The sequence below is a fragment of the Microtus ochrogaster genome, chromosome 18, assembly GCF_000317375.1.
Source record: "Microtus ochrogaster isolate Prairie Vole_2 chromosome 18, MicOch1.0, whole genome shotgun sequence".
Taxonomy (NCBI): domain Eukaryota; kingdom Metazoa; phylum Chordata; class Mammalia; order Rodentia; family Cricetidae; genus Microtus; species Microtus ochrogaster.
In genome coordinates, this window is record NC_022020.1 from 4,254,810 (window position 1) to 4,266,891 (window position 12,082).

General features: G+C 45.5%; 1 protein-coding gene across 1 annotated transcript in view; it reads left to right on the forward strand.

The window, feature by feature from the left end:
- Nucleotides 1-8,207: 8,207 nt before the first annotated feature.
- Nucleotides 8,208-12,082, forward strand: part of Snrpd1 (small nuclear ribonucleoprotein D1 polypeptide) — a 15,074-nt gene continuing 11,199 nt past the window's right edge. The window contains exon 1 of the mRNA XM_005355752.2: nt 8,208-8,316. Within this exon, the coding sequence (XP_005355809.1) occupies nt 8,303-8,316 (14 nt within the window). The 5' untranslated portion in view covers nt 8,208-8,302. The remainder of the gene's footprint in view (nt 8,317-12,082) is intronic.

A 12,082-nucleotide genomic window follows, 5' to 3' on the forward strand; every position in this document is an offset into this window, starting at 1 on the left:
CTCTCTCTCTCTCTCTCTCTCTCTCTCTCTCTCTCTCTCTCTCCTCTCCCCTCAGTTAATCTGGTTATCCACCAAAAATTCATGATGGTCCTTGGCCAAATTTTTAGTCCCCTCCAACATAGAATAAAGAATTCAGGCTTTACAAATAATGGCGAATGAGAAGGTTAATATTGAACTGATAAAAGAGTATACTCCAAAATGGGGGAACTGCAGTATAGCTGGGCAGTGGTGGTATACGTCTTTAATTCCAGCACTCTGGAGGCAGAGGCAGGAGGATCAAGGCCAGCCTGGTCTACAGATTAAGTTCCAGAAAAGACGGCACTACACCATAAGACTCTGTTTTGAAAACAACAAAGTAAATAAAATAACTGCAGTACAGAAAAACATTCACCTTAGGAAGAGAAAGGGAGGAACTGGGTCCTACCTGGATCCGGGAGGCCTAGACTTAGTTCTTCATCATGGAGGATGGCTCGTCAGGTGAGAAATCAGTTATCTCTACCTTCAGGAGGATGAGGCGAAGGCAAGAGGATCAAGGCGAGGTCTGCCAGACAGAGCTACATAGCAAGACTTGCTGATGCAAACTCATGAAGCCTATTTGCCTGAATTGGGTCTCCAGAAGCCACATTGAGGCAGGAGTAGTGAACGGACTCCACAAAGTTGGTTTCTGATCTCTGTTTGTGCCTACACACAAGTGCACAATGATAAAATGTCTGAAACAAAAACAGCAACAAAAATGGGCCAGGAAGCTGTTTTGCAGGTAAATGCAGGGGCTTCCTACTAAGCCTGACACCAGAATTTGATCCCTGTAACCAACAAGGTAGAAAGCAATTTGCCCTGCTCTCCCTTTTCGCCCTAGCACTCCTGCTGTATATGTTTTCTGAGATAGAAACATTCCATCCTGGAGGAAGCTCTTTAAGCCAGAAAGTAAACAACTCAAAGTAACTGCAGGAAGTCCCCAAAACTGATCAGCTTCACTAGGCCCCTCCCTTTCAGAATAAGTAATAAAAGCAGAGAGACTCTCTCTGAAGAGCAGAGCCAAACTTCAAAGAAGACTCTCTGAGGTGTGCTGCCAAGAATACTCTGAGATCAGACCACCTGCCTGGAAGAAGCAGAAGGCAGTTGAACTGCCTGGAAGATGTTAAGTCTAACTGAGGCATGTGGGTGTGGCGGACTTCTCGACCAGCGAGAAAGAACAACCACCACACGAGGATTCTTCTCAGATCACGCTTAAATTGGAGTGCCCTTGTTTGTTTGAAGGAGCATGAAGTGAGAGGGGCCCCGAGAGCACTAAGACAGCTGCTTATATAGGGAATTGGCACACAGGTCGCCCTGTGATTGGCTGCCAGCATCAGCTGACACCAGACTGCATCGGGATAGGCCCAAGGACCCTTATCCACCGCGCATGCAGGAAGCAGGGGACACACAGCTCCCAAAGGCATAGCCAAACATGGAGATGTTTATTTCCAACAAGACAGGATGTGGGCGCCATCTTGTAATGGCGATCCTGTCCGGCTCTCTACACGTGAGCATGCTCCAGCCTGTAGCTGCTCTAGGCTGCTAGCTCTCTGAGCTGTCCCTAATGTTAGACTGCTGCTGCAGTAGCCGGCTCTGCTGCTGGAACAGTTATGTCACCACCTGGGGCCAGGTGCCTTTTCCTGTCAGCATTGTGACGTGTGCGCCCCTTAAAAGTGTCTGACAAGCACAGTTTGCTGTCTTGCCTCTTGCTCCTCTCTTGCCTCTTCTTTCCTCTCCTGCTTTTCTTATCTTTCTTGTTTGCACCAGACTTTTCCTTTTGGGCCAACAACCAGCTCCCAAATCATGACACGGAGACTATTATAGTTTTGAATGCTTGGCCTACTTCAGGCTCATTTCTGGCTAGCTCGTTTAATTTAAGGTAACCTGTTTCTCTTTATGTACCTTGAGGCTTTTTACTTCTTCTGTGTATTTTTTTATTGCTTCTCATGTCTGCTGGCTGGCTGCTGCCTGGCTGGTTCTGGGCATGTCCCTCTTTCTCTTTATTCTCTCTTCTTTCATTTCTCTCTCCTCTCAAGCCTAGATTTCTCCTCTTATCATTCTTTCTGCCCACCAGCCTATCATTTCTCTGACTAGCTATTGACCATTCAACTCTTTATTAGACCAATTAGGTGCTTTAGGCAAGCAAGGTGAAACAAATGCAGCACATCTTTACATAAACAAATGCAGCATAAACACGCCTTTACACAATAAAGTAATATTCCAGAGCATAAAAAATGTGACACATCTTCATATAGTTAAAACAACATTCTACAACACCTGTTTTCTCTGTCTGTCTGTCTGTCTCTCTCTCTCTCTCATGTCCCCACTCTAAGATGGCCTTTTATTCTTCTCTTCCCTCCTTCCTCCTCCTCCAATAAACCTCTTGCACTAACTCTGTTGCGCATGTCATGTTTGCTTAGTGGTAAAAGCCCCCCGCCCAGCTTGTTAAACAACTTAGCACTGGTAACACCATTTTGCAAGGCTTGTACTGAATATTCAGGGTTTTAACAAAGGGCAGTTTAGAAGCTGCCAAAACGAGATAGAGACACCTGTGGCTGGGCCGGGGGAGAAACGGTGAATACCGAGAAAGACACCCTGTCTGCCCTAGACAAGAGCCAAGGCAGCCCATATCTGAATTCTAGGGAACCAGGGACCTTGTCCTGACTTGAACTCAGCAATATTCAAACTAACCAATAAAAACCCTGTAACTATCCATCTCGCTTCTGTAACCGTGCTTCTGTTCCCTTTACCCTATAAAAACCCGCTACCCCAACCTGACAGCGCGCCAGTCCTCCGAGAGACTTGGACGCCCCAGGTACCTGTGTATCTGAATAAACCTCTTGCTGTTTGCATCCGCTGGCCTCGCTGTTCCTTGGGAAGGGTCTCCCCAGACTGAAAGACACTCTCTGAGGGTCTTTCAGTGGCATACTTTGGCAGGGTCCACTGAAAGATACCCAGTTTGCCTTTCTTTTTATTCTTTCAACCTATTCTGGGGTGGACTTTGGTGATGTAGTTGTCTCTGTGACATTTCTGCTCCTGTAAGTGACTCCTTTAAGGAACACTAGCCTACTCAAACATGTGGCTTTGGCAGGCCTTGCCCTTCTCCCCCATTCCCTCTGCTTTGGTAAAAACCAATAGAGTTACATTCCTAAAACTAGCCCCAAGGTCTATTCCCTTATTTGGCCGCTTCCTCCTCCTGAGGCTGACTACCAAAGTCCAGAAATCAAAAGCCCCCATTAAATTAATCACCTCCTTCTAACATGGGAATTCTCCCTTTACCTTTATAAACCACCATTTGCCTCTGTGTTTCCTCTCCATTCAGAGGCAAGTCTTTCTCCCTCCAGGAAAATCACCCCTTCCCCTCTCCCCACCCGCATCTCCTCTACCACAGCATCCTAGCCCATTCTAACATGGATCTCCCCCTTTCCTCTTCTTAAAAATCACGCCTGTGGCAGGGCGATGGTGGCGCACACCTTTAATCCCAGCACTCGGGAGGCAGAGGCAGGCGGATCTCTGTGAGTTCGAGACCAGCCTGGTCTACAAGAGCTAGTTCCAGGACAGGCTCCAAAGCCACAGAGAAACCCTGTGTCGAAAAAAAAAAAAAAAAAAAAAAAAAAATCACGCCTGTGGCTGGGCAGTGAAGGCACACACCTTTAATTCCAGCACTCGGGAGGCAGGGGCAGGTAAGTTTGAGGCCTGCCTGGTCTACAAGATCTAGTTCCAGGACAGGCACCAAAGCTACAGAGACAGAACAAAACAAAACCCTCACGCCTGCACGGTCATTTGCTATTGTTTTTCTGCCGGAAAGCAGCCACTATAACTTCTCTTCCCAGTTTAATAAAAGATCTCTCTGTGAAAACAGGTGTTTGGGTGTGGTTGTGGGGGGAGCCCCCCTGCTGTGTGGTGGTGCCTCTTTCACCCATCACCCACACTCCTATAAGTAACCCTGCCAAAATTCACTGGTTCACCAAGTTGGACTTTGGAAGAATCAGTGCTTTGGTCTTTGTGGGGCTCCCTATCTTGGGTGAGTAGATGTATGTATGTATGTGTTGTGTCTCCCTGGGAAAAGTTTGGTTTCTTTGGTTTTTCAAGATAGGGTTTCTCCATTCAACAGCTCTGACTGTTCTGGAACTTGCTTTATAGACCAGGCTAGCCTCGAACTCACAGAGATCTGCCTGCCTCTGCCTCCCAAATACTGAGATTAAAGGCATGTGTCACCTTGGTGCAGCCATGAATTTTTTATTCTTAAAAGAAAGAAATATTTGATAATCCAAATAAAAACTTATCCAGATCTTGTCAGTTTGAAGTGATTAGTGTCCACCTAAAACTAATACAAGCTACTTTTTTAAAAGTCATTTTGGCTATTATAACTGGAAGCTGTGGGGGAGCAACTGACCTCAGACCATCCTGAAGCTCAAATTATGTCAACAGGATACTACAATGCCCACCTCTGTAAGTGCTACAGTTCTGAGGGAAAAGGTACCCTAGCAGTCAAGTAGAGGAATACAAGTCATACAACACAACAAACCTCACAAAAGATTTACTGGGAAGAACACAGGAGAGTGGCTGTCTCTGCTCCGGAGAGAAGCAGCAGAGAACCGAGAGGGAGGCAGGCTTATTTGGGGGCTCTCAGGGGCAGAACTTTTTGAGGGGAGGTATTGGTGGGATTTCAACTCCTAAGCTTGGGACAAACTCAAGGATTGATGTAATTTTTAGCCCTAGGAGTGTGTTCGGGCCCTCTTACCCAGAACCCTTTTCTCTTCTCTGCATCCACTCTCACGGAGGCTCTGCTGACATCGGGACAAAGATCACTAGAGCTCAGGACAGACGGACAGCAGTCGAATGACAGTCCTAGGAGAAAGTTCTGATTGGTTCAGCCTTGTGATCTGCCGCGCCTGAAACAAAGGCTATGGCCTTCAAGTGTGTTTTCTGTCTAAATTAAGAACTGTGACTCTATCTACTGGACTTGTTAGCCACATTTGTTTTCCTCGATGACTCCAAACTTGTTTGGGTTAGGTTCTGTTTTTGAGACTGGGTCTCATGTAGCTCAGTTGTCCTAGAACTCACTGTGTAGCTGAAGACGACCTTCAATGTCTGAGCTTTTTGCCCCTATCTCTCAAGTGCCAAGATTAGAGACATTTATATACCATCACGTCAAGTAATGTGCTGTGCTGAAGACAGCACACAGAGCTTTCTGCATGCCAGGCAAACACATCTCCAACTCAAGATGTAGTTTCCTGTACTTTCTTATAATAATAACACCCAGTTCAGGAGCTGGAGAGATGGCTCAGTGGTTAAGAACACTTTGAAAGGATCTGGGATTAATTCCCAACACTCAATGGCAGCTCACAACTGCTGTAACTCCAGTTCCAGGGCATCTGACACTCTCACACATAATACATGCAGGCAAAACACCAATGCACATAAAAAGTAGAAATACATCATTTAAAAAAAAAGACTGGTGGTAGCGGCACACACCTTTAAACCCAGCACTCAGGAGACAGAGGTAGGCAGATCTCTATGAGTTTGAGGTCAGACTTCCAGGTAGCCAAGGCTACATAGAGAAACCCTGTATTGAAAAACAAACAACCCCAAACAGCAACAAAAGCCCACTCATTTCTTTAAACAGGCACATTGCCCCCACTCACACACTCTCATTTCCTTACTCTCTTTTCTTTGCTGTGACCAATCTCGTTAATGAAGCACATACAGTCTCTGCTACGTCACCGAGCACAGAACAATCCTACTCTCACACCGACCCTATTGCTTGCAGCAAATAGAATGTTTACTTTGTTTCATCCTGCTATCTTATCTTCAGATCACATAACAGTTTAATACTGTGAGAGGGTAAGAAATTCTTTTTTAAAAAGTTCACAGCTTAGCCGGGCGGTGGTGGCGCACGCCTTTAATCCCAGCACTCGGGAGGCAGAGGCAGGCGGAACAGAGCTAGTTCCAGGACAGGCTCCAAAGCCACAGAGAAACCCTGTCTCGAAAAACCAAAAAAAAAAAAAAAGTTCACAGCTTCAGTAGTATCTTGCTGACCCTTGCAGCATACTAAATTAAAAAAATCAAACTCCAAAATAAAGACAAAAGAAAACATGTTTGTTATTAATCTAACAACAATGCTTTTTCTTTTTCTTTTTTGGTTTTTCAAGATTGGATTTCTCTGTGTGACAGTCCTGCCTGTCTTGAAACTTGCTTTGTAGACCAGGCTGGCCTTGAACTCACAGACCTCTCTCTGCCTCTGCCTCCTGAGTGTGAATGCTGGAACTAAAGGCATGCACCACCACTGACAATGGCTTTTCAATTTAATATCTGAGAGAATCGACACTAGCATATGCATGCAATTATGCCATGCCCGCATGGCTGAGAGAGAATGAATAGGTGTCAGCTAGATTACAAGCACAAACATCTGAAAAGAAGAGCTAGCTTGATGAACTACAAGACTTTAGACATTCCTGTCTTACTGAGGGGGAAAAGATGGGTCAGAAGGAAGGTGGGTCCCAAGGTGGAAAGGTTATTGTGGATTCTAAGGAGTATCTGGTGTTCAATGCTGGCATTACTGCAGTGGATGACATGAACAAGTTTTTCATTCTACTGGGGGAGACATTTGTTTGTGAATATTAATCAAGGACTGAAGGTTTATCTTGACATTACTGAAACCATCTTGAGTGGTAACTATAACAATTACCCCTGAGTCACTCTGGTCAGTTTTCCCAGCATAAAACAGACAAAATCCTGAGAGAGATGTGTGAAGCTTTATGACCAGAGCTTGGCTTAAGAATGTGCCTGATTCTAATCTGATAGTAGCTTGAGACAGACTGCGTACAGTCTAACAGGGGAGACAGACTGCGTATAGTCTGACAGGTGAAATCACTTTTAGGGGGAAGAGGAGAGTTGAGATAGAGTCTACTCATGTGGTACCTGATGGTCTCAGGTTTGTACCACCATGCCTAACCCAAATCTCAAGGACCTATGTGCTTTTTTTTTAAAATATTTATTTATTTATTATGTATACAATATTCTGTCTGCGTGTATTCCTACAGGCCGGAAGAGGGCACCAGACCTCATTACAGATGGTTGTGAGCCACCATGTGGTTGCCGGGAATTGAACTCAGGGCCTTTGGAAGAGCAGGCAATGCTCTTAACCGCTGAGCCATCTCTCCAGCCCCCTCTTTTTGGTTTTTCGACACAGGGTTTCTCTGTGGTTTTGGAGCCTGTCCTGGAACTAGCTCTTGTAGACCAGGCTGGTCTCGAACTACTGAGATCCGCCTGCCTCTGCCTCCCGAGTGCTGGGATTAAAGGCGTGCGCCACCACCGCCCGGCTCTATGTGCTTTTCTTGATGTCCAGGCCCATGCTTCTGTTGTAAGTCACCCGTAAACTGCACACTGCAATTCTGGACCTATTGCCTCCTTCTTTGGTCTCATAGGCCCTGGGACCAGCTCCCATACATCGGGGCAGGGATGTTTTGTGGGGAATAAAAGCAATTACATCAAAGCATAATACTAGAGATACTGGATGCTGGAGAGTGCAGTAAACAGATTCAGTTTTTTATTTTCAGACACTAATTCTCCCGAGTACAGTAGATAAGTAAATAATTGTAAGACTCAAACAAATATGATAGTAAACCAGTATTATCCAAACTTCTTATGATAGTGGGAATTATCTACAGTATAATCAGAAACACATATAGATGTTGAGTAGTTACAATGTGTTTAATGCAAATAAGGAGTTGAATTGTTTTATTTAATTTCAACTAAAGTATCCACATATAATTTTTTAAGTCGAAGAACTTACTATATAATGAAGGGCTTATTTAAAACTCTGTCCTGAGAATGGCTTTCCTATTTTTAAGAAGGTGCTCAATAGAGGATTAGTACAATTCACGTCCCCAGAGGAAAACCATTCTGCCCAAAGATCTGATTGGCTCAACTTAGTTGTCAAACCGACAACTTGCGGGACTAAGTTCTCTGCTTCCAGCATGTGTGTCCCAAGGATCAAACCTAAGTCTTAGAGGTTCTCTCAGAACTCCCATAAATGGTTTTAACGTTTGTGAATCCTCCTGCAGACGTCTTCCACCAGCCATCACGCATTCAGAAGGCGCAAAGCACTCCTCCCGTCGCTAGGGGCCGCTGTCGCTTTCCCGGCCGCCGGAAGGCAGCGCGGCTTCCGCGTTTTTCGCCGCGCATCCGCAGCCCTCCGCGCGCTCTTCCGGCCATTCATACGGCTTGTCTGGGAGTCTTTGGGGCCTGAATTCCGTGTCCGGAGGGCTGCTGCAGCGCTAGGATGAAGCTCGTGAGGTGAGGAGGCTCCCCAGCCGGGGCGAGGGCGGCGGGAACAAGGTTTGGGCGGTCTCGGAGAGCCGGGCTTCTGTGGTAGCGGGGAGGCGGGAAAGCCGCGTGCGCGCGGCCTGCTAACGGCCTCCGCCCGCCCGCCCTTCCCGTTGCCGCGGGAGCTCGGGCGAGGGGTCGGCGCGTCCCTGTCCCGCGGCTCTTCCCGTAATGGAGAGACCCAACCGCCACTGCCCACCTCCAGTGCCCCGGCTTAAACCGAGCGGTGACCGGTTTTCCTAGCAAGTCGTGCTCCTTGCACCGAAGAGAACTAGCATGGCTTTCTTTGCAGATAACGATGCCGACTTGCTAGACGCTTTAGATTAAGTTGTCCTTTATTTTGGACCGGTTATCCGAACTGTGTAACGGCTTTCGATTCACGAAAGATCATGTCCCGGGGTGGGACAGAAATTAACAAGTTAATTTTAACAAGTTAATTTCTGTCCCGGGGTGGGACAGAAATTAACAAGTTAATTTCGCCCTATTGCACAGATTGTGTCGGTTAGTGGAGTCTTGTTTGCTGGTGTGATTACTTCCAAACTAAATAGACTTGAGGCCAAACCTGAAACGGCATAATACCTAAGCCAGTGGTAAGAAGTACTTAGTTTCTTCAGTCAAGAACTGTTTTACCCGACAAGACTGCCGTTGGCCACCTCTTAAAGTAGTTGTACAGTAATCAAGAAATTATCTTATGGGGGGGGGGTGTTTCGAGACAGCGTTTCTTTGTGTAGCCCTGGCGTCCTGGACTGGCCTCGAGCTCACTGAGATCCGTCTACCTCTGCCTCCTGAGTGCTGGGATTTAAGGCGTGCGCCACCAAGCCAGGCTACAAGATTGCGTTCTTTGCTGTTTAATGATGGAGGCAAAATAAATACTTCTGCTCTGTTTGAAATAGTAACTACTTTGTTCTGGGGGAGTTGGTACAGAAGGCATTTAAGGTTAAAAATAAGTAAAACTCCACCGGCTCTGGGGATGGTACCCAAAGAGCTTCCAATAACCATTTCTGCCTCTGAGCTACAGCCCCAGACAATTCGTGTTTGGACTATAATGTTAGGTAGAAAGGCTCAGAATTTAAAGTTCGCTCTTGCCATTTCCATACTGCCTAATGTATTTGCAGTAACTTAACGGTTTCTCATTTAAAGATTCTGTTAGGATAAATTTGCTTTGAGGCGGTGGTACTGGTGGTTCACCTAGACCTCCAGGCAGCATCCTAGGCACGTTCTCACTCTGCTATTGGTGGAATTATTTTTTTTCCCTTCAAGACAGGGTTCCCCCTGGCTAACCTCTGCTGTCCTGGAACTCTGTAGACCAGGCTGGCCTCGAACTCAGAAATCCACTTGCCTCTGCCTCCCAAATGCTGGGATTAAAGGCGTGACAGCCTCTCCTGCTGATGTGAGACCGCCAGATCCCATTACAGATGGTTGTGAGCCACCATGTGATTGCTGGGAATTGAACTCAGGACCTCTGGAAGAGTAGCTGGTGTTCTCAGCCGCTGAGCCATCTCTCCAGCCTTGATGTGATTTTTTTTTAATGGTTTGTCTTGAATCCTAATTTTTGTAGTGCACAATATAGACATTTCTTATAGGAGAATGTGAAGGTGGTTGTTTTGATGAGTGTGCATTTTCAGCGGGCTTTCTCGCTTGTGCCTCAGTTAGTGGGACTGCAGTCGTCCTTTGTCCCAGTGCCTCCTCGCTCAAACCTGGGAAATGGGCTTTTTTTGGTTACTTTTCTCCTAATCTGCCTGTCATCTGTCAAATTGCCAATTTTCCTATTTTTCTGAATGAAGATACCTCTCACCATGTCTTTGGTTTTCTGATCAAATAGTGAGAATTTAGATACTAAAGTACCTGACTGTTTGATGTCCCACTTGCATTAAAAAGAGAATTCCAGCCCAGCGGTGGTGGCGCACACCTTTAATTCCAGCATTCTGGAGGTAGAGGTAGGCGATCTCTGTGAGTTTCGAGGCCAGCCTGGTCTACAGAGTGAGTCCCAGGACAGCCAGGGCTACACAGAAAAACCCTGGGGTGAGGGTGGGAGAATTGGAATCCCAGCATTGGGGAGGCAGAGTCTGAGTTAAGGCTAGCCTCATCTACAGATTGATGAGTGTGCATTCCACAGAGAAACCCTGTCTCAAAACAACAGCAATAATAAGAAAATTCACACAATGAAGGATTCACTGGAAAATTGAGACCCTGGAAGTCACTCTGTACCCCATGCTGACTTCAGATTTCTGAATCATCCTGCCTCAGCCTCCTGAGTAACTAAGATTACAAGTCTGTGTCTAGATTTGTAATCTTAAGGAAATTCTTTAGCAGAATATTATCTCTACGAAAGGATCCTTTTTCCACATACCCTTTCTTTCTGAAACAGTTCCTCTTGCTGTTCTGTTTTGTTTTTGAGGCAAGGTTTGAAGCTTTCATGGAACTCTCTGTAGACCAGTGGCCTCCAATTCACAGAGATATAGCAGCCTCTGCCTCCCTGGGAGCTGGGGTTATTGGAGTGCACCATCACTGCCTATTCCAGTTCCTGCTTCTCGAGTGCTGGGGTTAATTAAAGATCTTTGCCCCCATGTTTAACAAAGTAGTTTTTAAGGTTGGATTCCTTTAGTTGCTGAAACATTCAACCTATGCTCAGTGTAAATTATAATTCACTGTTGCCTATAGAAAGGCCCTGCTACTTCCTTCCATAGTAGAATGCTGGGGAGGATAGGATAGTAATATTAGTTGTGCAGTTCAGTGTAGTGGACACTGTAGTAGTTTACAAAGGATATTGAAAAAAAAGTAAGATAATCTAGAAAATATGAATATGAAGTGTTGTTAGATGATACTGTATGATTATCGTTGCATGGCCATTTGGCTAAAATAAAGCATGGGTGATGGTGTAGAGTTATTTCACTGCATGTAATTGTGGTGTTGTAAAGTATAGATTAGAAAGTCTGAACATGCAGTGTCTGCTAGGTGCTTCAGTGTTCTCGGTTGAGGAGTTAGGGTTGCTGTGGGAGAATGTCCTCATCAATGCCAGCACCCTTCTTTCAGATGGGCAAGGTGAAAGTGTAAATACTGAAGAGAAAGAACAGAGAGGCAACATTTTGATAGTTTGTGACCTCTTCAATTTTATTCATTTGCAGTATAGCATGATAAAAAAAATTAGGGCAGAGGAAGAGTACATGAAATGAAAGACACACAGGTTATTTATCATGTATTGAAAAGACCCCTGTCAAGGGGAGAGTTATAAAGGAAGTTTTTTTTTTTCCTGGAGGTTTACATTTCTAAATCTATAAAAGGAGAAAAATGCTTTTGCAACTCTACTATGGGAAACACCATCTTAAAAGTCTGAGCTACAAAAGGCTCGTACCAGAATAAAATGGAAAGAAAAAGCCAAGGACTGGAGAAATGGCTCAGGTTAAGAGCACTGGTTGTTCTGTTCCCAGACCCACAGCTGCCTGTAACTGCAGTTCTGGGAACCTAGGGACCTCTTCCAGACATAGGCGCCAGACATGTGTTGCACACATACACCACACAGGCAAAACATTCATACTGTATTATATATAAATATAATTTTTGTTTGTTTTTCTTTCTCTCTGTAGCCATGGCTGTTCTGGAACTTGCTCTGTAGACCAGGCTGGCCTCAAACTTAAAGAGATCCAATCACCTCTTGCTCTGTAGACCAGGCTGGCCTCAAACTTAAAGAGATCCAATCACCTCTGTCTCCCAAGTGCTGGGAGTAAAGGCATGTACT